The sequence below is a fragment of the Gigantopelta aegis genome, chromosome 4 (genome assembly GCF_016097555.1).
Source record: "Gigantopelta aegis isolate Gae_Host chromosome 4, Gae_host_genome, whole genome shotgun sequence".
Taxonomy (NCBI): Eukaryota; Metazoa; Mollusca; class Gastropoda; order Neomphalida; family Peltospiridae; genus Gigantopelta; species Gigantopelta aegis.
Window position 1 is genome coordinate 118,066,158 of NC_054702.1, and position 26,084 is coordinate 118,092,241.

A 26,084-nucleotide genomic window follows, 5' to 3' on the forward strand; every position below is an offset into this window, starting at 1 on the left:
GTGGTTTAAAGTGTGTCCTGTCTTGAGGGGTTTCACTATGTGTACATGATGGAAAATGTCCGGTTTTGAGAAAATTGTGGTTTAAAGAGTGTCCTGTCTTGAGGGGTTTCACTATGTGTACATGATGGAAAATGTCCGGTTTTGAGAGAATTTTGGTTTAACGAGTGTCCTGTCTTGAGGGGTTTTACTGTATGTCCATAATGTTGAAGATTTCAGAAATATGATGCTTTCTCTTGATCACTTACCTGAAATGGTCACCACCAGCTTTGTTGTTAATAATTAAAAGTCCGTAGCAACCTTCAGCTGAAGTTTTCTGAGGATTGCAGTATTGGCTGTTCTTGGCCTTAAACAGTTCAACTTATATAGCCACATTTAAACAAAATAATATAGTCACATTTAAACAAAATAATATAGCCACATTTAAACAAAATAATATAGCCACATTTAAACAATAATATAGCCACATTTACACAAAATAATATAGCCACATTTAAACAAAATAATATAGCCACATTTAAACAATAATATAGCCACATTTAAACAGTAATATAGCCACATTTAAACAAAATAATATAGCCACATTTAAACAAAATAATATAGCCACATTTAAACAGTAATATAACCACATTTAAACAGTAATATAGCCACATTTAAACAAAATAATATAGCCACATTTAAACAGTAATATAACCACATTTAAACAGTAATATAGCCACATTTAAACAAAATAATATAGCCACATTTAAACAAAATAATATAGCCACATTTAAACAATAATATATCCACATTTAAACAAAATATATCACAACTTAAAGGGCATATTATCATATTCCATTGACCTAATAAATAGCCCAACAAAGTATTATGTGAAAATATATAGGTTTGATTTGTCCCTAAAGGCACTTCATGTAACCATTTACATAGCCACCATGTCCCATTTATTATCAGTATTTTGTCTATAATAATTGACTTACAGTGAAATCCTATAAATGAGAAAAAATCAGGGCAATTTGGATGTATTATATTTTGAATCATGTGACAGGCAATGCCTTTCTTACTGGACAATGTCCAAATGGTTTACAATACAGTACTTTATTAACCATGATTATAAGCTTATACATTCATTTATTTGAGTAATATAAATGGCAACAAAACCCTGACTAGTTATGTAGTATGTAATGTCTGATGACTTCAGGCAACAATTTAGCATTATATTGCCTTGTAAAAGTTGCATGGCAACATTAAACATCATGGCAACATAAACTAGTAGCAAGAGCTCTAACATAGAAAAGTGAAAATTGCTGAGAGGATTTGCCACCATTGTGGTTCAATATAAATGTGTTGGGTGATACTATAGCGAGGTTATGATATCTATGAATGTACTTTTCATATATGATCCCTGTTTAGAGAAATAAGAGAACTGTAAATCTGTGATAGTACGCCTTTAATGCACACACTGGTGTTTACAACTGTAATATGGGATCAGACATTCTGTAATTCATGGTCCACAACACCACATGATGAGACACAAGAACCTTTATGCTGCCCACAGTTGGTGCATGGTCAAAGCTCCTGACAACCTGTAGGCATGTATTACAATCAGTGGCTAAAATCAGTCACGTTCTTTAATGACTGAAATTTTCAGTCAATTTGTAAAGTGACTGATACACTGGCACAATTTACAATTTGCCTAAATATTTAAGATATTTTACAGATTGACTGGGAAATCATACTATTTATTTGACAGATTGCTCAAAATTAATTTAATACAGGAAATGAAAGTTATACAGTGAACTCTAAACTAGACACTCATGGAACCAAGAAAATATCTGCTTTTGAGGGGTGTCTAGATTAGAGAGGTTCAGTTCTGTATGACGGTTAAATAGTTAATGTGAAATATGTCTGGTTTAGTAAACTAATCTGTGAGTGGCAGTCCTCTGGTGGTGGTGCAACAAGGATAACATCTCCAGTAACGGATCTCCTTGGGAGTGGCAGTCTTCTGGTGGTGGTGCAACAAGGATAACATCTCCAGTAACGGATCTCCTTGGGAGTGGCTGTCCTCCTATATACGAGGCACAGGATAGAGATTCATGGAATCAATACACATTCGACTGCATTGTGAACACATGTTATGGTTTTGTTATTCAGATTTGAAATGTTTCACTGTACAGTCAAACCTGTCTTATGCGGTCACACAAGTGGGTAGATAAAAGTGGCCACTTAAGACAGGTGACCGCTGATTACAGGTTGCCACATATATAGTTTTTAAAACATTTGTTGTTGTTTCTTTTTTTACTGTCTGTACTGCTAATCAATGGATGTGTGCTTCACAGTTGATTATACACATGTAAATCAACTTATGACATCTATCCTTCAGAAAAAATGCAAATGGAATGTATTAAATTAACCGTTCTCAACAATTTTTTTCCTATTTAATTATTTCCTACTTCATGCGGTGTATTGTCATGGTAAGTGAATCTACAAATGTCAAACGCTACCTGCCCAGAGGAAATTGGATGCTTTCCATAGTCATACTTTCTTAATTGATATACAGTAGAGATGTCGGGACTGAATGGGTACTAGTATTCCTGAAGGTGTGAATATCGGTTACTTGCTGCACCTTATCGCTGTTGTTAAAATATGCCTTTTGTGTAATAGTAAACATTTAATGTGGCCACTTAATACAGGTGACTTCTGGCCATGTTAGACAGGTGACCGCTTGTTACAGGTGCATTTACATTATAAATCGTTTGAGGGGAAAAAATGTTGCTGCTTAAGGCAGGTGACCGCTGATTATAGGTGGCCGCTAAGACAGGTTTGACTATATATATATATATATTATCTTTACACAAATAGTAAATAGTTCACTCATTGTTACATCTATATATGTTCTCATCTTGATGCATGTTTAAAGAAGTAATTAAATTTATTTCGTAATTTTTTATCAGAAATTCATGATTAATCTTTTTTTTAAATATAAAATTAAAAAGTTTTTTTTTTACTTTAAACTTAAATTAAAAAGTCAATTAATACTTTAAGCATGCATTGTGATAAAAATTTAGTAATGCCTAGTCATTAAAGTAATCTAAGTTGAAGACTCAAAAATTGCAGAAGTAAATGTCCTTGCATGTATCATATTAGTATGTCAATAAAAAGTTTAAATTTCAAATTATTTTAAAACATTTTTAATCAAACTAATGTTCAGTCAATCTGTCAAATGAATGACATGATTTTTACAGGCAACTAGTAAGACTGGATTCAGTCACATTATAAAATAGTTGAAAATTTCAGTCATTTAAAAAATTGACTGATTTTAAAAATTGACTAACATATATATTTTGTCAAACAAGCTGGCTTTTTGAAAACCATTTTTTCCAGTCATTTTGCATGAATTATAGAACTCAACATTTTACTGTCAATGTTAACAACCTCTGGCAATGTCTTCTATTTTGTCAAGTGAATCAATGATTTGTTTCAAATTGTGAAAGCACCTTTAAAGTCTTCTTTGTTGTGATAATTCACTGATATATTCAATGGTTGGGGTTTATCCGTGCAAGCTGCCGGAACAAAGAGCAGAACAATCCTGGTATTCTTTAGAGATGTTCACAACAGAGCTTTGAATACACTGAAAATTGCAACAGCTTTCTGGTTGCATTGGGGTAGAGCAATCAACCTGCATTCTGGTAATGAAAACACAAAGTATATATTGACAGGATTCCGGTCTACTGCACTGATTGATGTGGTGTTTGACATAACCACATGCCAACTGGGACGTCCACATAATGGAGGGGATTATAACATTTAATATGTAATTCTAGTTGTTAAAAGGACTGCTGGAAACCTGTTTCTGCAGTAGCAAACTGAGGACAGTGTGTTTAAAATGTGTGTGAAGATGTTGTCAAACAAACATTCCTTGCATGTCGCTATTGTCCCAGTCAGAACTGAAATCTACCGTTGATCTACCGTTGATCACTTCCTACAGTTTTCCTAGTCAAAACTGAAATCTACCGTTGATCACTTCCTACAGCTTTCCCAGTCAAAACTGAAATCTAACATTTAATGGCTTCCTACAGTTTTCTCAGTCAGAACTGAAATCTAACTTTGATCGCTTCCAACAGTTTTCCCAGCATAAATGAGATGTCCAGTCATTTGTCCTCTGTTGTAATCGCCAAGAGAAGCTTGTCTTCACTAAGCTTTATTGTATCATCCTAGCAGTGACTAATGATCTACTGGGAGATAAGGTTTTCCATTCTTCATTCACACCTCCCAGTACCATCAGGTAACTTGTAGTTAATTATATTTCAGTTGTTTCAAAAACATTGTAAGCGTTTGACAGTTTTTGTTCCTTTCTTTAAAAAAGAAAAAGAAATGTATTCTCTGTAATAATAACCCGGGTCATGATTATGTAAGTTTAGCTTGTCCACAATGTGTGTCCATTTTGTCTGTATTGGTGCAGCTTTACAGACTTACACAGTCCAGAAAAAGGCGTCTGTTTAGTTAACTGATAATTTTAAGATTTTACCCATTTATCAACCTGCCAGTAGTAGACAATTAAACTGTTGGCTTTTCAATATACTGTATACAAATGATGTCAACTAAACAATTAAACTGTTCACTGTTCAATGTACTGTCTACAAATGATGTCAACGAAAAAATTAAACTGTTGACTGTTCAACGTACTGTCTACAAATGATGTCAACTAAACAATTAAACTGTTCTGTTCAATGTACTGTCTACAACTGATGTCAACTAAACAATTAAACTGTTGACTGTTCAAGTTACTGCTACAACTGATGTCAACTAAACAATTAAACTGTTGACTGTTCAAGTTACTGCCTACAACTGATGTCAACTAAACAATTAAACTGTTGACTGTTCAGTGTACTGCCTACAACTGATGTCAACTAAACAATTCAACTGTTGACTGTTCAATGTACTGCCTACAACTGATGTCAACTAAACAATTCAACTGTTGACTGTTCAATGTACTGCCTACAACTGATGTCAACTAAACAATTAAACTGTTGACTGTTCAAGTTACTGCCTACAACTGATATCAACTAAACAATTAAACTGTTGACTGTTCAAGTTACTGCCTACAACTGATGTCAACTAAACAATTCAACTGTTGACTGTTCAATGTACTGCCTACAAATGATGTCAACTAAACAATTCAACTGTTGACTGTTCAATGTACTGCCTACAACTGATGTCAACTAAACAATTAAACTGTTGACTGTTCAAGTTACTGCCTACAACTGATGTCAACTAAACAATTAAACTGTTGACTGTTCAGTGTACTGCCTACAACTGATGTCAACTAAACAATTCAACTGTTGACTGTTCAATGTACTGCCTACAACTGATGTCAACTAAACAATTAAACTGTTGACTGTTCAAGTTACTGCCTACAACTGATGTCAACTAAACAATTAAACTGTTGACTGTTCAGTGTACTGCCTACAACTGATGTCAACTAAACAATTCAACTGTTGACTGTTCAATGTACTGCCTACAAATGATGTCAACTAAACAATTCAACTGTTGACTGTTCAATGTACTGCCTACAACTGATATCAACTAAACAATTCAACTGTTCACTGTTCAATGTACTGCCTACAACTGATGTCAACTAAACAATTAAACTGTTGACTGTTCAAGTTACTGCCTACAACTGATGTCAACTAAACAATTAAACTGTTGACTGTTCAGTGTACTGCCTACAACTGATGTCAACTAAACAATTCAACTGTTGACTGTTCAATGTACTGCCTACAAATGATGTCAACTAAACAATTAAACTGTTGACTGTTCAATGTACTGCCTACAACTGATGTCAACTAAACAATTAAACTGTTGACTGTTCAAGTTACTGCCTACAACTGATGTCAACTAAACAATTAAACTGTTGACTGTTCAGTGTACTGCCTACAACTGATGTCAACTAAACAATTCAACTGTTGACTGTTCAATGTACTGCCTACAAATGATGTCAACTAAACAATTCAACTGTTGACTGTTCAATGTACTGCCTACAACTGATATCAACTAAACAATTAAACTGTTGACTGTTCAAGTTACTGCCTACAACTGATGTCAACTAAACAATTAAACTGTTGACTGTTCAGTGTACTGCCTACAAATGATGTCAACTAAACAATTCAACTGTTGACTGTTCAATGTACTGCCTACAACTGATGTCAACTAAACAATTAAACTGTTGACAGTTCAAGTTACTGCCTACAACTGATGTCAACTAAACAATTAAACTGTTGACTGTTCAGTGTACTGCCTACAACTGATGTCAACTAAACAATTCAACTGTTGACTGTTCAATGTACTGCCTACAACTGATGTCAACTAAACAATTCAACTGTTGACTGTTCAATGTACTGCCTACAAATGATGTCAACTAAACAATTCAACTGTTGACTGTTCAATGTACTGCCTACAACTGATGTCAACTAAACATGGATTGGCCTCTGAAAATTGTGAGGACAATAGTTTTCTTTGTACGTCATTCACGCTTGGTCATGATGGGTTATGAAAAACAATATTAGTTATCTGAATTTGATGTCATTGTGAATCAACAAATGTGTAAATATCAAAACCACTAAAATGTATTCCCATGAGAATGATTTCACAGTATACAATGTTGATGCTGGTATGCATAATTATACATTGTTGAGACTGGCTTTTTAAAAATATTCCTACAAGATCATCTGTCCTAGATAATAAATCAGGGTGTGTATCAGGAGGTGATGAGGAGAGGTAATGAATCAGGGGGTGGGTGTTGGGGGGAGTAAGGAGAGGTAATGAATGCGGGGTGGGTGTCGGGGGGAAAGTAAGGAGAGGTAATGAATCAGGGAGTGGGTGTCGGGGGGAGTAAGGAGAGGTAATGAATCAGGGGGTGGGTGTCGGGGGGAGTAAGGAGAGGTAATGAATGTGGGATGGGTGTCGGGGGGAGTAAGGAGAGGTAATGAATCAGGGGGTGGGTGTCATGAGGAGTAAGGAGAGGTAATGAATTCGGGGTGGGTGTCGGGGGGAGTAAGGAGAGGTAATGAATCGGAGGTGGGTGTCAGGAGGGGTGAGGAGAGGTAATGGATCAGGGGAAAGTAAGGAGAGGTAATGAATCAGGGGTGGGTGTCAGGAGGGGTGAGGAGAGGTAGTGGATCAGGGGAAAGTAAGGAGAGGTAATGAATCAGGGGGTGGGTGTCGGAGAGTGTGAGAAGAGGTAATGAATTGGTGGGAAGTAAGGAGAGGTAATGAATCGGTGGGAAGTAAGGAGAGTTAATGAATCAGGGGATGGGTGTCAGGAGGGGTGAGGAGAGGTAATGAATCAGGGGGTGGGTGTCGGGAGAGGTGAGGAAAGGTAATGAATCAGGGGGTGGGTGTCGGGGGGGGGGGGGAGTAAGGAGAGGTAATGAATTCAGGGTGGGTGTCATGGGGAGTAAGGAGAGGTAATGTATCAGGGGGGTGGGTGTCAGGAGGGGTGAGGAGAGGTAGTGGATCAGGGGAAAGTAAGGAGAGGTAATGAATCAGGGGGTGGGTGTCGGAGAGTGTGAGAAGAGGTAATGAATTGGTGGGAAGTAAGGAGAGGTAATGAATCGGTGGGAAGTAAGGAGAGTTAATGAATCAGGGGATGGGTGTCAGGAGGGGTGAGGAGAGGTAATGAATCAGGGGGTGGGTGTCGGGAGAGGTGAGGAAAGGTAATGAATCAGGGGGGGGTGTCGGGGGGGGGGAGTAAGGAGAGGTAATGAATTCAGGGTGGGTGTCATGGGGAGTAAGGAGAGGTAATGTATCAGGGGGGGGTGTCAGGAGGGGTGAGGAGAGGTAGTGGATCAGGGGAAAGTAAGGAGAGGTAATGAATCAGGGGGTGGGTGTCGGAGAGTGTGAGAAGAGGTAATGAATTGGTGGGAAGTAAGGAGAGGTAATGAATCGGTGGGAAGTAAGGAGAGATAATGAGTCAGGGGATGGGTGTCAGGAGGGGTGAGGAGAGGTAATGAATCAGGGGGTGGGTGTCAGGAGAGGTGAGGAAAGGTAATGAATCAGGGGGTTGGTGTCGGGGGGAGTAATGAGAGGTAATGAATTCGGGGTGGGTGTCATGGGGAGTAAGGAGAGGTAATGAATTCGGGGTAGGTGTCATGGGGAGAAAGGGAGGTAATGTATCAGGGGTGGGTGTCAGGAGGGGTGAGGAGAGGTAATGGATCAGGGGAAAGTAAGGAGAGGTAATGAATCAGGGGGTGGGTGTCAGAGAGTGTGAGAAGAGGTAATGAATCGATGGGAAGTAAGGAGAGGTAATGAATCAGGGGATGGGTGTCAGGAGTGGTGAGGAGAGGTAATGAATCAGGGGGTGGGTGTCAGGAGAGGTGAGGAAAGGTAATGAATCAGGGGGTGGGTGTCGGGGGGGAGTAAGGAGAGGTAATGAATTCGGGGTGGGTGTCATGGGGAGTAAGGAGAGGTAATGAATTCGGGGTAGGTGTCATGGGGAGAAAGGAGAGGTAATGTATCAGGGGTGGGTGTCAGGAGGGGTGAGGAGAGGTAATGGATCAGGGGAAAGTAAGGAGAGGTAATGAATCAGGGGGTGGGTGTTGGAGAGTGTGAGAAGAGTTAATGAATTGGTGGGAAGTAAGGAGAGGTAATGAATCGGTGGAAAGTAAGGAGAGGTAATGAATCAGGGGATGGGTGTCAGGAGGGGTGAGGAGAGGTAATGAATCAGGGGGTGGGTGTCAGGAGGAGTAAGGAGAGGTAATGAATCAGGGGGTGGGTGTCAGGAGGAGTAAGGAGAGGTAATGAATCATGGGGTGGGTGTCAGGAGGGTCGAGGAGAGGTAATGAATCAGGGGGTGGGTGTCAGGAGAGGTGAGGAGAGGTAATGTATCATGGTGGAGGTGAGGAGAGGTAATGAATCGGGGGGTGGGTGTCAGGAGGAGTAAGGAGAGGTAATGAATCATGGGGTGGGTGTCAGGAGGGTTGAGGAGAGGTAATGAATCAGGGGGTGGGTGTCAGGAGAGGTGAGGAGAGGTAATGTATCATGGTGTGGAGGTGAGGAGAGGTAATGAATCAGGGGGTGGGTGTCAGGAGGGGTGAGGAGAGGTAATGAATCAGGGGGTGGGTGTCAGGAGGGTTGAGGAGAGGTAATGAATCAGGGGGTGGGTGTCAGGAAGGTTGAGGAGAGGTAATGAATCAGGGGGTGGGTGTCAGGAGAGGTGAGGAGAGGTAATGTATCATGGGGTGGAGGTGAGGAGAGGTAATGAATCAGGGGGTGGGTGTCAGGAGTGGTGAGGAGAGGTAATGAATCAGGGGGTGGGTGTTGGGGGGGGGGGGTGAGAGAAGGTAATGAATCAGGGGTGGATGTCAGGGGGAGTGAGGAGGGGAAATGAATCAGGGGGTGGGTGTCAGGAGGGGTGAGGAGAGGTAATGAATCAGGGGGTGGGTGTCAGGGGGAGTGAGGAAAGGTAATGAATCAGGGTGTGTGTGTCGGGGGGGGGGGTGAGAGAAGGTAATGAATCAGGGGGTGGGTGTCAGAAGGAGTAAGGAAAGGTACTGAATCAGTGGGAAATAAGGAGAGGTAATGAATCAGGGTGTTGGTCTCAAGAGGGCGGTGAAGAGAGATTGATACAAGTTAAGTGAGTTCCAATGTAGATGTTAGATATGACGTTGTGTAAAGCTGTCAGTTTAATAAGAAGCTAAAGTAAGATTTAGTGAATCCACTGCCAGGCTTTGATTTCCTTTATCTGCTGGTGGCTGAGTGATGGTTGAGTTGAGAGGTGAGTTGAGAGGTGGCCGGTGCCAACTGCAAGTCAAGTGATGTGGAGCAGGATCTCTGACTGACCACGTCATCCTCGCAGTCATTGGCGGATCAACGGGTTAACTCAATTTCCTCCAGCACTCCCTCAGTCGGCATCGGCTGTCATATGGAGATCAGCATGGAGCTAAGTAACCAGGTTTATGGTGCTAAATGTGGCTGGTAATTAATGATAACACTTGCAAACAGAGTGCTTCAATAAACTATCTCACTCGAGGCCAAATGAGCAGAGCGTTCATTACAGGCTACAGTTCTTTCATAAGCAAAAAAAAAAAAAAATAATAATAATCCTATAACTTACTGATAATACCCCATGTCATAATCATTTGATATTTTGATATCTTAACCTTGTTAATATTTTTAATGCTGTCAATGAGTCGTTTGTTTAAAAGCCAAGAAAACCTGTACACCTGAGTGTGACGTTGATAAGATTTAGTTAAAGTGTGTGACGTTGATAAGATTAGTTAAAGTGTGTGACGTTGATAAGATTAGTTAAAGTGGGTGATGTTGATAAGATTAGTTAAAGTGCGTGATGTTGATAAGATTAGTTAAAGTGGGTGACATTGATAAGATTAGTTAAAGTGTGTGACATTGATAAGATTAGTTAAAGTGTGTGATGTTGATAAGATTAGTTAAAGTGCGTGATGTTGATAAGATTAGTTAAAGTGGGTGACATTGATAAGATTAGTTAAAGTGTGTGACATTGATAAGATTAGTTAAAGTGTGTGACGTCGATAAGATTTAGTTAAAGTGTGTGATGTTGATAAGATTAGTTAAAGTGCATTACGTTGATAAGATTAGTTAAAGTGTGTGATGTGGATAAGATTAGTTAAAGTGCATTACGTTGATAAGATTAGTTAAAGAGTGTGACGTGGATAAGATTAGTTAAAGTGTGTGATGTCAGACTACATTTGTTTTAATTATGATGACATCATATTACTGGTGGAGGTGACCTTAGTACTGTGATTTACTAAATATCAGATTAAAATGTTATTTTAGAAGTGTTATACAATAAATAGAATTCACTACTTGTGGGGGTTTTACATACTGGACTCGCACCACCCAATTTACAGTTGTTGTTGCTATCACAGAAACCGTCACCTTTGTATACAGGTTTGGGCTTACTTATTGCCTACCAGAATGCATCCAGTCATACAAATTAATATCTTTTTTACAAATCTGACAGGTGTGCTTTCAATATCTAGTTAATTGGCAGAGTTACAACAAAAAGCGAGTAACACAGACTCGGTTAATATCTTCCATATTAAAAGCACTTCTGATGAATCCTCTTTAAATAAATAAAACTGTATATGATAAATACACTTAAGTAATATAGATTTTTTTAGTGGATCAATAAAACTATTTCCATGCTGTTATAGAATTCAGAATTAAACTGTTAATTACTCTTTATAATCACCACTAAAACACCCCCAAAACAATACTTATTTATTGACTGCTATTACTCTTTATAATCACCACTAAAACACCCCCAAAACAATACTTATTTATCGACTGCTATTACTCTTTATAATCACCACTAAAACACCCCCAAAACAATACTTATTTATCGACTGCTATTACTCTTTATAATCACCACTAAAACACCCCCAAAACAATACTTATTTATCGACTGCTATTACTCTTTATAATCACCACTAAAACACCCCCAAAACAATACTTATTTATCGACTGCTATTACTCTTTATAATCACCACTAAAACACCCCCAAAACAATACTTATTTATCGACTGCTATTAAAATATATTCCTGATGCTGGTTTATCTTGAGGAAGATTACCGTAACTGTCTAATTGCTATGATCATGTTTGAAATTACCATTGCTGCTAGACAATCTGGAAACACTACCAACAATGTGGAAACACCACCAACAATGTGGAAACACCACCAACAATGTGGAAACATCAGAAACGCACAATGTTCAGGTGTGCTTACCACCTATATAGTGTCAGCATTCTATCAGACATGTTTTGATGTTGTTAGTTGTGTCCAGTAAACACATAATGTTCAGGTGTGCTTACCACCTATATAGTGTCAGCATTCTATCAGACATGTTTTGATGTTGTTTGTTGTGTTCAGTAAACGCACAATGTTCAGGTGTGCTTACCACCTATATAGTGTCAGCATTCTATCAGACATGTTTTGATGTTGTTAGTTGTGTTCAGTAAACACACAATGTTCAGGTGTGCTTACCACCTATATAGTGTCAGCATTCTATCAGACATGTTTTGATGTTGTTAGTTGTGTTCAGTAAACACACAATGTTCAGGTGTGCTTACCACCTATATAGTGTCAGCATTCTATCAGACATGTTTTGATGTTGTTAGTTGTGTTCAGTAAACGCACAATGTTTTACACCACTAGAGCACATTGATTTATTAATCATTGGCTATTGGATTGAAACATTTGGTAATTTTGACATATAGTCTAGAGAGGAAACCTGCACATACCACAGCCTTTGATATATTCCATCAGACATTATGTTTTGATGTTGTTGGTTGTGTTGTGATGCACTTAACTGTAAAGAGCGGAGTCATGACCTTATTACTGTCTAGTCTGGAACAAGAGAAAACAGTTCTCACGCTTGCTGAACTCACAGAATACATTAACTGCAGGCCATAGGCATTGGTTTGTTCTTTAGTTATGATTAATAGAAAATCATGATGTGTGGAAATACTTTATATGTATGTCCGATATTGCCAGTGTGTATAGTCTATGACTATATTTGAAGGAGTAATCCTGAACATTAGAAAGATGAATCGATGTTTGTATGCAGCTGGTTATAATGCGCTGTCTTCATCCCGTATCGCAATTGCTGAACACCATGCTACATTTGCCAATATCTATTATTGAGCTTGTAATCTGCAAGTTTTCTTATTCCATAGGTAATATACATCAAACTGAATATGCTGGCTGTATGGTTCAACATTTGAACACAGTGTCCATAGCTTAGCTTAGTAACTGTTTTAACGTGTCCATATACCACTAGGGTTTCGAACACGCCTATCCCGAGTCCGGCCTCCAATAGGATCGGGGGTCTGACTCGGGACAGGGATAACCTAACAAATAGGGTCAATTTTGAAATTTACATCCAAAAATTAGATAGTGGGCCTTTAAAATTTTGATGCGCATCTGTAATTAATAAAAAAAAAAATTCTACTCATGAAATTTGATCGCTAGATTAGATCAGGCTGTCAAAAAGAAATTAGATAGATAACTAATTTAACGTGTTCGTGCACTACCAGGGCATCTGTATTTGAACACAATATCAATACACTGACTATTTATAAACTGAATATGTTGGCTGTACTTTTGAATACAATGACTATACACTGTCTTTATTTATAAACTGAATATGTTGGCTGTACTGTTAAATATTAGAACACAATATCTGTACACTGACTATTTATAAACTGAATATGTTGGCTGTACTTTTGAATACAATGACTGTACACTGTCTTTATATATAAACTGAATAAATAGGCTGTACTATTAAATATTTGAACACAATATCCATACACTGACTTAATATCCGTACATTGACTTGATTTATAAACTTGCATTGAAATCTACCTGCATGGTCTGCGTTAATTATGAATGCAGCTAACGCATTGTTATCCGACAAAAGCACCTGTGGCCTGCCTACTGTATGAGAGAGAGAGAGAGAGAGACAGCAGCGTGTGCGGGGGAGTTGGGCTTATTCCAGTGGTATGAGGACAGATAGTGCTGGCGAGTGGTTGGCCAGCTGGCTATAGACTGGTCGTACACACTTTCTCCAATACCGGCCTGAAGGAGTGGACCGCACGCGTACTGAGCACGTCTTAGTTGATGTCTTGGTTCTAGCTGGGTGTTTTCCACAGACAACTCATTGATTCTTACCTGGGCAACACAACCAAGTCCTGCCTCGATAAACACAGCAATTGTACACGGCAAACAAGGGGAGTTTGAAAAGCTTTTTTTCTTAGTGTTTCTTGTATGGGACCAAAAGTGTTTTTCAGGTGAATTGGACACAAGTGGTCTTGTTTTATAGGAATCTGGTTTTCAGTTCTGTGGTTATGGTGATTTGGAAGTATGACTATTCCTAGTTCACTAAACTGTTGTCAACTTTATTGGAGTATTCTTTTTTCTTTAAAACATTCACCGTTTTTGATTCCCAAATATTGTGTGCAGGATACAAGAACTTGGTATACTTAAGTGTAAATTCACTTAACTTTGCTTGATATGATTTTCACCATGACATTAAACTTGCATTGAGAAGGTAGTTTTGTGCTTTAAATACATAGGTTAAAATCTGTGACTTTTGATTGGATAAATAAATAGACTTTGAATACATTGTACTAAGCCTGCACCATTTTTCTACAGGATAAATACATAGACTAAATCCCAGACTTAAATGGTTAAATACATAGACTAAATCCCAGACTTAAATGGATAAATAAGTAGACTTTGAATACAGTGTGTCATCACTTCAGGACAAATATACATGTACCAACACACTGTTTATATGCATATACTTCCTACACAGCTCATTAATGTTGGAAGTTGGAGTGTAAAATGTTTCATCTTTAATGAGTACTATCTTTGTGAATACCAGTTGCTGTTTTAATGGTGAATTATCATCAGAAATAATAACACTTGTTTTTATGTGAGTGTTCAGTGACAGTAGTTTGTCCATTGCCATGGTCACAGATGTGAAAGGGATGTGTTTTTCTTCTGCTCGTTTGTATATGGTAAGCTATATGAACTGTGTGTATTAGTGTCAGTATGAGAGAACAGGATGCTGTGACAGTGTTTTTACTGTCTTTTTTTTCATTGTTTCATCACTACGATGGATTAGTCCAGTCGATTGGACAACATATTAAAAAGAACAATACTGCTGACGTTGGGTACAGCTGTCTATGATTACCGTTGTTAATATGCTTAACTTATTTATAGTGAGAGCGATTATTACTGACAATAGTGTACTGCACTGCGTTCAAGGTATAGTATTTGAGATGTCTATCTCAAAGTGTGCGTGTCGTTAAAGCTAGGAAATCTCTGAAATTTCTTTGCCATTGTCTCAAGCAGATTTCATTATCCACCTAAATGAGCAGTTTAAACGTGCAGAAAATTGATATTATTTCCATGGAAACACAAAGAAGATTTGCAAGAGGTTTTAATTAAATTTTAGTATGTACTGCGTCAGGGAAAAAAGTCGGTATATACATGTATTTCTCTGTGTGGGCTTCAGTACAGTGAACTGAGCAGTGTTCACAGACTAGTTCTTGCCAGGTTGTTGATATTTGATCACACTGGTGTCGTGTGGGCACACCAGCTCATCAGACTGAGTGTAACAGTTGGCAGGCTTTGTGACATTTAAAGACGTGTGTTAGTGTTTTTAGACCTGCTGTACTGTCCTCAGTGTACTGGTGTGGTGATGTGAAGCTCACTGCGGGTGGCCACGTGAGCGGTTGGTTTATAACACTCTCAAATCACCACCGTAATACGACCTGATATTGCATGGTACTTCAGCATCACTGGTAAACAGTTCATCTACCTTTCCTCCAGTTTTTTATAATGGAGAAAACCTGTGTACTGGCTTAATTGTGGATTTACCTGTATTAGGAGTCACTGTATCGAGCCCTGTGTTCCAAGTCACATTGACTGTCGGTTAATAAAGCCCGCTTCAAGCCGCGTGTGGAATATTGGCACAATGACACCCCGGAGAGATATTAGGTAATATTGAGTACTAAATGACCAGTGCGCGCCATGGGAGTGATTGTCCCAAGTTGTTGGTCAAATGAGGCTGTAGCCACGAGGAGATGATGCTGGCATCACACACACAGCTTACTTCACGTGCAGGATGACTGCATTCTGAGAAGAACAGTTGACAAATAATCCTCATAATGATGACCGACATATTTGCTGAGTGCCAATTGATAGATAATTGACGAGTGAAGAGAGTATTTGTATACTCGGTGATCTTATGGTGAGAAAATCTCTCACACACTGTGTGCTGTTGCTAAACAGTGGCAAACTTGACAGTGTAAAACATTTTGAAATTGGATCAGATCTACAGTTTAAAACTAGATCTGATCTACTGTATAAAAGTGCATCAGAACTACAGTATAAAAGTGCATCAGAACTACAGTATAAAAGTGCATCAGAACTACAGTATAAAAGTGCATCAGAACTACTGTATAAAACTGAATCACATCTAGTATTTAAAATTGGATCAGAACTACAGTATAAAATTGGATCAGAACTACAATATAAAAGTGGATCAGAACTACAGTATAAAATTGGATCAGAAGTACAGTATAAAATTGGACCCTGTAGAATAATTAAAATGTGAAACTGTAACATTCAATCATGTTAAATACAACATGTAACATTCTGCTAGTGTAACATTTAAATTGTTGTACAATGAATATTTTCAAAAAGTCTTCATCGTCATCCTCCTCCTTTGAGATCCCCAAGTTGTGTTTTCCACGACAGAAGCGGTCGACATCGGTGGACTGTGCCAACCCAACTCTGCAGGTTCCACCCGAGTGTCGGGGGAGATCATCAAGTTTTGATGCGTCCAACTTGCATGATGCGTCTGTGGAACTGCTGCAGGTTCCACCGGCAACGAGCATTGGAGGGCGGTCTCACTCGTTTGACACCACACGGACCTGGAGCGTGGGCTCGTCTGACGAGAACCTGTCCGACAAGGACACCAACAGTCTGCGGATCCCGGTGCACCACACCCGGCGGGCGTCACTTGACATCCCCAAGATCTGCATGCACTGTCTGCACCTGGAGACGCTGGCCAAGGAGCGGGAGGAGGCGGAGCAGGAGGCACAGCGGATCCGGGATGCCGAGAGGAAGCGCGGCACATTCTACTTGTCCTCGGAATCCAGCATGTCGTCAACGGGCTCCGACTCGGACTACACATATTCGAGCGACTCTGAGGGGAGTTCCGAGTCGGAGGTGGAGGATGACTCACCTCTCCCACGTCGTGTCAGGAAGGACTCGATCACATCATACACAGACGCTGTCACTCTGCACGTCCCCGTCATCAAGCAGCGGTCGTCCTCCATGGACGCCGCCTACCTACCACTACCGTCGCATGACAGCCCGCGGAAAGCCTCACTAGATGAGATGATGCTCGATATACCCAAGACCGTGCGCTCCAGTTCCGTGGATGTTCGCCTGCCCACGGACGATGATGCCTCATACAAGGCAGTCACCAATAATGGGTGAGTACTAACTAATGTAGGTTGTAAAAAAAAAAAAAAAAAATTGTACAGGAGGCATGCTGCCTGGTAGAGGACAGTCATAAACCAGAACAGGTGAATAACTAGATACTAACTAACATAACATATAGCTGAATAATTTTTCTGATAGCCTCAACATGGCATAATAAGTGTCACTCCAGTAAGTGGTTGTTGGGATGTCCATACCTAACATGTGGGTAACAGGACGTGGGTTGGCCTAATGGTCACAGCGGCTTATTTGTGTGTCATGTCTCAAAAGGCTTTACATGCTGTATTACTGGTGAACCACACTTTTATATTTATGTAGCTGTTATTTCATTGATTTGTGTTAAATGTTTTCATTCAGTCCTTAAATTTCAAATGCATATTATTGTTTGAAGTCCAATATCATTAACATATATAATGTTTTGTAAAGAATGTTTTGTGTGAATATAATTAGAATTTGTTATTTTTTGTTCAAATAACAGGATTAAAATTTAAAAAACATTTTTTGTAGCTGTAATACATTGTTAAACATAGATTTCAATTAAAATGTGTGTCAGCGACTGCCAGTGTCGTTGAAAGCTAGTTCTAACAGTACGTCATGACAGCTTGTCATCGACTGACACTCAATTTAACATCTTCACCAGCTACTGTAGAAACAACACGGAATTGCCACCTCCAAAAAACACTTAAGTCTGATTGATGGATTGCTTGCCAGCTGATTATATGATTTTTTCTCTCAATTAATCTGTATTATCAAATGTCACAAAAGTGAATTCTTGACATTTGTGTCATTCTTTAAATGTTTTAGTTGTTCCACTTCGCAGTCTACAGATCAAATATCAATTGACAAAGCATTTATAACATATTTTTAGCAGACCACATAGTTTGACATATTGGTCTCATTTTTTATCATTCACATTCCTTATTTCAGCTTGGAAGCATGCATTCCTTTCTTTAAAAAAAATAGTTGTATAGAAAACCTACATGAATGTCTTTTTCTTTATTTTTATTTTCTTTTCTTGTCTTTGAAACATCACCAGATTACCATTAATCTTATTATGTTGCCTGAGACATTTGAGACGGAACAGAGAAATGTTTGAAATGCAGTAATTGATTTATGTTCTTTATCTTACAGTCGTTCGCAGTATAATTCCGTCATTGTCACCATGTTTTATTTCTAGCTACATATTAAAGCGAACTCTGAGATAGCTGTATAAAATTTACATAGATGCTGAATTGATCATTTGTCATATGACTTGACAAACTAACAATAAGAAATCTATACACGAATACTGGTTTCATCATTGTCACCTGTCATATCACTTGATAACAAGATATTAATAACTAGAAATGAATAAGAAATTTATACAGAAATACTGTATTTATTTTTGTCAATTGTTTGTCATGTGACTTGATAAGATACTGGATTAATTATTGTCAATTGTTTGTCATGTGACTTTACAAGATAAGAAATCTGTACATGAATACCGGATACATCATTGTCACAGGTTATTTGTCATATGACTTGACAAGACAGCAATAAGAAATCTGTACATGAATACTGGATATATCATTGTCACAGGTTATTTGTCATATGACTTGACAAGACAGCAACAAGAAATCTGTTCATGAATACCGGATACATCATTGTCACAGGTTATTTGTCATATGACTTGACAAGACAGCAATAAGAAATCTGTACATGAATACTGGATACATCATTGTCACAGGTTATTTGTCATATGACTTTATAAGACAGCAATAAGAAATCTGTACATGAATATTGGATTGTATGTTATATGTTTTCTGGTTATTTGTCATATAACTTGATAAGACAGCAATACAAAATATATATACATGAATACTGCTTTCAATATTGTCACTGGTTATTTGTCATATGACTAGATAGTATAAAGGAATCTATTTGTACATGAATGCTGGATTCAATATACTGTACATGAATACTGGATACATCGTTGTCACTGGTTATTTGTCATATGACTAGATCGTATAAAGGAATCTATTTATACATGAATGCTGGATTCAATATACTGTACATGAATACTGGATACATCGTTGTCACTGGTTATTTGTCATATGACTAGATAGTATAAAGGAATCTATTTATACATGAATGCTGGATTCAGTATACTGTACATGAATACTGGATACATCGTTGTCACTGGTTATTTGTCATATGACTAGATAGTATAAAGAACTCTATTTATACATGAATACTGGATACACCTTTGTCACAGGTTATTTGTCATATGACTTGACAAGACAGCAATAAGAAATCTGTACATGAATACCGGATACATTGTTGTCACAGGTTATTTGTCATATGACTTGACAAGACAGCAATAAGAAATCTGTACATGAATACCGGATACATCGTTGTCACAGTTTATTTGTCATATGACTTGACAAGACAGCAATAAGAAATCTGTACATGAATACTGGATACATCATTGTCACAGGTTATTTGTCATATGACTTGACAAGACAGCAATAAGAAATCTGTATCTGAATACTGGATACATTATTGTCACAGGTTATTTGTCATATGACTTGACAAGACAGCAATAAGAAATCTGTACATGAATACTGGATACATCGTTGTCACAGGTTATTTATCATATGACTTGGCAAGACAGCAATAAGAAATCTAACTGAATACTGGATACACCAGTGAGCTGTTTACAATGGATCACTTGTTAGTGACTATGACAAACAGAACGCATTGCTTTCAACAACAGTGTATCCATCAGTGTTAGTGACTGTGACAAACAGAACGCATTGCTTTCTTCAACAGTGTATCCATCAATGTTAGTGACTGTGACAAACAGAACGCATTGCTTTCTTCAACAGTGTATCCATCAATGTTAGTGACTGTGACAAACAGAACGCATTGCTTTCTTCAACAATGTATCCATCAATGTTAGTGACTGTGACAAACAGAACGCATTGCTTTCTTCAATAATGTATCCATCAATGTTAGTGACTGTGACAAACAGAACGCATTGCTTTCTTCAATAATGTATCCATCAATGTTAGTGACTGTGACAAACAGAACGCATTGCTTTCTTCAATAATGTATCCATCAATGTTAGTGACTGTGACAAACAGAACGCATTGCTTTCTTCAACAATGTATCCATCAATGTTAGTGACTGTGACAAACAGAACGCATTGCTTTCTTCAATAATGTATCCATCAATGTTAGTGACTGTGACAAACAGAACGCATTGCTTTCTTCAATAATGTATCCATCAATGTTAGTGACTGTGACAAACAGAACGCATTGCTTTCTTCAACAATGTATCCATCAATGTTAGTGACTGTGACAAACAGAACGCATTGCTTTCTTCAATAATGTATCCATCAATGTTAGTGACTGTGACAAACAGAACGCATTGCTTTCTTCAACAATGTATCCATCAATGTTAGTGACTGTGACAAACAGAACGCATTGCTTTCTTCAATAATGTATCCATCAATGTTAGTGACTGTGACAAACAGAACGCATTGCTTTCTTCAATAATGTATCCATCAATGTTGTGGATGTTGAGATAGCTGTATTGCCTACAGCAGCACGATGAATTCACTAATTATTTATCCCATGAAGATGGAAAGAAAGTAACTTGTTGAATTTCTTCTTTCACATTTCCTCCACAGTTAACATTGTTTACATTGTTTACAAGCCAGCCTTGGCTTGCAGAAATCCTTTGCTTGTAGATGTGCTTTGCGGAAGAGATATTGTTTGTTACATTATCATTCTGTGCATGGTGGGATGTTAACTGTGTTAATTTTTATGTATAGATTTTTCTTTAGTCATGTTTTTCAGTGATGCATTAATCACATGTATGGATGTGTTTCAATACTCAGGATACTCTTAAGATGTTGAAGTTATTTTAACAAACCTTTTACAATTTTATATAAATTTCTGTATCAAATTCACTTTTCGTAAAATGGCTTGGAGTTATTTTAACAAAGGTGTGTAAACTTTTGTGTGAAATTCACCTGTCTGTCCTTGAACAAAATTACCAAAACAAAAACATAGTACTGTAGAATACTTTATTTTCGCGGGATCAAATGTTCACGATTTAATGAAAATGGGTCAATTCGCGAACATTTATTTTCGCGAATCTCCCAACCTCCATCAATAAAAAAACGAAGTACAGATGTCAATAATTTTGTTTTAAAAACGGAACTTAGTTTTGCCGGTTGTTATGCTAATCTGTAGAACTAATCCTACATGTACACATGAGTACTATACACATAAAACAATAGTTTTCCTGCTTTAACCAATCAAGACTTTATTGTCCTTATAATTGTTATAAAAACAAAAACCGAAAACAAACGAAACGAAATTTGAAAGCACAAGCTACTAGTACTCAGTAACTTAAGTTTGATTGAAACAATATTTATTGCCGTCAAAATACTAGTTCAAAACGGTTTGTGATTGGCTAACAGGCCAAAAATAAACATAAAATTGTGAAAAATCTGAACATAGCCCAGTCCGGATTTTTTCACTTCCACATTTTTAATATACTGTGATAATGCATGTTTACTTCCGTCGTTGAACACGTGTAGACTCTGTCCGATGAACTGATCGCTAGCACATGCGAAGGAAAACAGCATAAAGCTTTTTAGTGTTAGTATTGTTTTATTATCATGTATGTACTTACAATCGTGTTCTTGATTTAAAGTTTTAAAGAGCTTTTGTGTTTTGTGGTTTGTTCCGTGACAGGAGGGAGCACCGCTTTGTTACTACTAGCGTCGTACATCGGAAACTAATGTGGCATAGTTGAACGAGACTACATTTTTTATAAAAAAAATTGTCGGCCTTTATAAAAAGTTTATTTTCGCGTGGAATATATTTTCATGAATTTCATTCACACGCGAAAAACATATTCAGCGATGTGTTAACTTGTTTGTTGCCAACTAGATGACTCAGCATCTTTTCAGGCTTCGCATACAAAGAAGCATCAGTAAAATCCTGTGACATTGTTGTGGTTGGTCAGTGAAGCATCGCTCAGTTCCAACATACCAATATCATAAAAACTTATTTATGTATGATTTGTTACATACTAAACATTAATTATTAGTTTCATAACACTGAATTATTAACAGAAATATTGAATTGTTTAGTGAAGTTTCTTTTCTGAAAGTCATCATTTTCAGAAACGGAATATGTTTCAGTTAGGAATATGAGGTAAAACAACAAAGTGTGTATGATCAAATAATTAGTTATAAAACAATTTTTTTTAAAAAGTAATCTACATAAAATTAATAACAAATTATTAGAAACAAAATCCTGCTTTTTATTTTTACTTTTTTATGTGAGAAAACCTTTCATTTAATTTTTTTTCTAAAATTAATAATATTTCTGGTAGTAAATCTATTTTATTTTCAAAATGATATTAGGTTTATATATATACTGATTCTGTTAGTCATTCCCAATAAATAATTACTTTTTATTGACTTCCTGTGTTGAAACTAAAAATGTCTGCCAATCTCAAACGTTATAAGTGATAGATAAAAAACCTGTTTCCTCTCATTAATAATTATAAAATATTGTGCACACCAAAGTGTAGCGTAAAACAGTTTGTGTAGGTTTGTTTTGATGGCTGTCTCTAGCTTCCCGACACCTATGAATAACGAGATATTACTCTGGTGTACATTAGTCCTCCACAACTACAACAGCTGTGCACTGAAGTAATTATCACAGGTGTTATATTAAACTTACCTTGATCAATTAAATGATAACAAATATAATCTAACCTAGAGGGAGTTTGAAAACACAGATAACACAAATATGGCTTTAAGAGATGTATATTTCTGTGAAATGTGGAGGCAGTTTGAAAACACAGATAACACAAATATGGCTTTAAGAGATGTATATTTCTGTGAAATGTGGAGGCAGTTTGAAAACACAGATAACACAAATATGGCTTTAAGAGATGTATATTTCTGTGAAATGATATTGAACCAAATTTACAAATTTTATTTTTGACTTGCACACTACTTGTAACTATACGTATTTACAATGCTGTGTAAATAGTGTTTTAAAAAAAAGGGCTTTGTAAATTTGCTCATTTGTATATTTAGTTTGTGTCTGTCTGTTCAGTCATCTGTTGTGCTGACATCGCTGTGTGAAACAAACAAATGAACTAATTTTAAGAATTGTGATTTTTTTACAGTTTAATCCGATTATTTTGTTGTCCGACAAATTGTTATTTTCACATTGTTTGTACAGTGATAGAGAAAATTTCAACCATTTACTAACTTTACAGTTGGTTAGAGACATTTAATTTGGTGCATAGGAACTTTTTTCCAAGAGTAATCTAGTAGTTTGAGAATTATGTTTAAAAATCCTATTACCATTCTAATTAAAAAGATTGGAGGATATGAAAGACATTATCCATTCTTTATGTCTGGAAAAGTGATGTGTTTTCCACCAGCTTTTGTTCTCTTTGAATTGATCACCAGTTGCCAGCCCAGCCGGCATTGTCACACAGGAGATGTGCTTAACGATAACTCGGCCAGTTTTAGATAATTCACCAAACTTTCCATAGGCATTGCCCATGGTAGTAATAAATAAGACCCACTTAATTGCGGCTGCAGCCCCTAGGGGCAGTTTAGTGAGAAGACGTAATCATTCACAGCCTGTTGACCTATACACACAGTTATATAGCATTCACAGCCTGTTGACCTATACACACAGTTATATAGCATTCACAGCCTGTTGACCTATACACACAGTTATATAGCATTCACAGCCTGTTGACCTATACACACAGTTTAGTGGGAAGACATAATCATTGACAGCCTGTTGACCTATACACACAGTTATATAGCATTCACAGCCTGTTGACCTATACACACAGTTATATAGCATTCACAGCCTGTTGACCTATACACACAGTTTAGTGGGAAGACGTAATCATTGACAGCCTGTTGACCTATACACACAGTTTAGTGGGAAGACGTAATCATTCACAGCCTGTTGACCTATACACACAGTTATATAGCATTCACAGCCTGTTGACCTATACACACAGTTTAGTGGGAAGACGTAATCATTGACAGCCTGTTGACCTATACACACAGTTTAGTGGGAAGACGTAATCATTGACAGCCTGTTGACCTATACACACAGTTATATAGCATTCACAGCCTGTTGACCTATACACACAGTTATATAGCATTCACAGCCTGTTGACCTATACACACAGTTTAGTGGGAAGATGTAATCATTGACAGCCTGTTGACCTATACACACAGTTATATAGCATTCACAGCCTGTTGACCTATACACACAGTTTAGTGGGAAGACGTAATCATTCACAGCCTGTTGACCTATACACACAGTTATATAGCATTCACAGCCTGTTGACCTATACACACAGTTTAGTGGGAAGACGTAATCATTGACAGCCTGTTGACCTATACACACAGTTATATAGCATTCACAGCCTGTTGACCTATACACACAGTTTAGTGGGAAGACGTAATCATTCACAGCCTGTTGACCTATACACACAGTTTAGTGGGAAGACGTAATCATTGACAGCCTGTTGACCTATACACACAGTTATATAGCATTCACAGCCTGTTGACCTATACACACAGTTATATAGCATTCACAGCCTGTTGACCTATACACACAGTTTAGTGGGAAGATGTAATCATTGACAGCCTGTTGACCTATACACACAGTTATATAGCATTCACAGCCTGTTGACCTATACACACAGTTTAGTGGGAAGACGTAATCATTCACAGCCTGTTGACCTATACACACAGTTATATAGCATTCACAGCCTGTTGACCTATACACACAGTTTAGTGGGAAGACGTAATCATTCACAGCCTGTTGACCTATACACACAGTTTAGTGGGAAGACGTAATCATTCATAGCCTGTTGACCTATACACACAGTTTAGTGGGAAGACGTAATCATTGACAGCCTGTTGACCTATACACACAGTTTAGTGGGAAGACGTAATCATTGACAGCCTGTTGACCTATACACACAGTTTAGTGGGAAGACGTAATCATTGACAGCCTGTTGACCTATACACACAGTTTAGTGGGAAGACGTAATCATTCACAGCCTGTTGACCTATACACACAGTTTAGTGGGAAGACGTAATCATTCACAGCCTGTTGACCTATACACACAGCCAACAGAGAGACAGCCAGCCTATCAGTGTTCTGGGCTGTGTGACACCAGTAACACTGTCACATAGTTATATAGCATTCACAGCCTGTTGACCTATACACACAGCCAACGGAGAGACAGCCAGCCTATCAGTGTTCTGGGCTGTGTGACACCAGTAACACTGTCACATAGTTATATAGCATTCACAGCCTGTTGACCTATACACACAGCCAACAGAGAGACAGCCAGCCTATCAGTGTTCTGGGCTGTGTGACACCAGTAACACTGTCACATAGTTATATAGCATTCAAAGCCTGTTGACCTATACACACAGCCAACGGAGAGACAGCCAGCCTATAAGTGTTCTGGGCTGTGTGACACCAGTAACACTGTCACATAGTTATATAGCATTCACAGCCTGTTGACCTATACACACAGCCAACGGAGAGACAGACAGCCTATAAGTGTTCTGGGCTGTGTGACACCAGTGACACTGTCACATAGTTATATATCATTCAAAGCCTGTTGACCTATACACACGGCCAACGGAGAGACAGCCAGCCTATCAGTGTTCTGGGCTGTGTGACACCAGTAACACTGTCACATAGTTATATATCATTCAAAGCCTGTTGACCTATACACACGGCCAACAGAGAGACAAACAGCCTATCAGTGTTCTGGGCTGTGTGACACCAGTAACACTGTCACATAGTTATATCAGTGTGTGTGATGCTATTAACATTGTGACATGTATGTATTTGCATGAACACATGTACACGTGCACACACACACAGACAGACACACATAGAGAGAGACACACACACAGACACACACATGCATGTACACAAACACACACACATAGAGACA

The 26,084-nt window shown here is 37.9% G+C and overlaps 1 protein-coding gene across 3 annotated transcripts in view; it reads left to right on the top strand.

The window, feature by feature from the left end:
• Positions 1-26,084, top strand: part of LOC121371904 (diacylglycerol kinase iota-like) — a 314,790-nt gene that overhangs the window by 111,776 nt on the left and 176,930 nt on the right. Inside the window, exon 1 of one of the 3 annotated variants that reach the window (XM_041498139.1) lies at positions 14,666-17,044. The exons of 1 other annotated variant lie outside the window; for it this stretch is intronic. In XM_041498139.1, coding sequence (XP_041354073.1) covers positions 16,230-17,044 — 815 coding nt within the window. In that variant the 5' untranslated portion in view covers positions 14,666-16,229. Of the gene's footprint in view, positions 1-14,665; positions 17,045-26,084 lie in introns of those variants that run through there. One more of the 3 variants, XM_041498138.1, reaches the window with a different exon arrangement.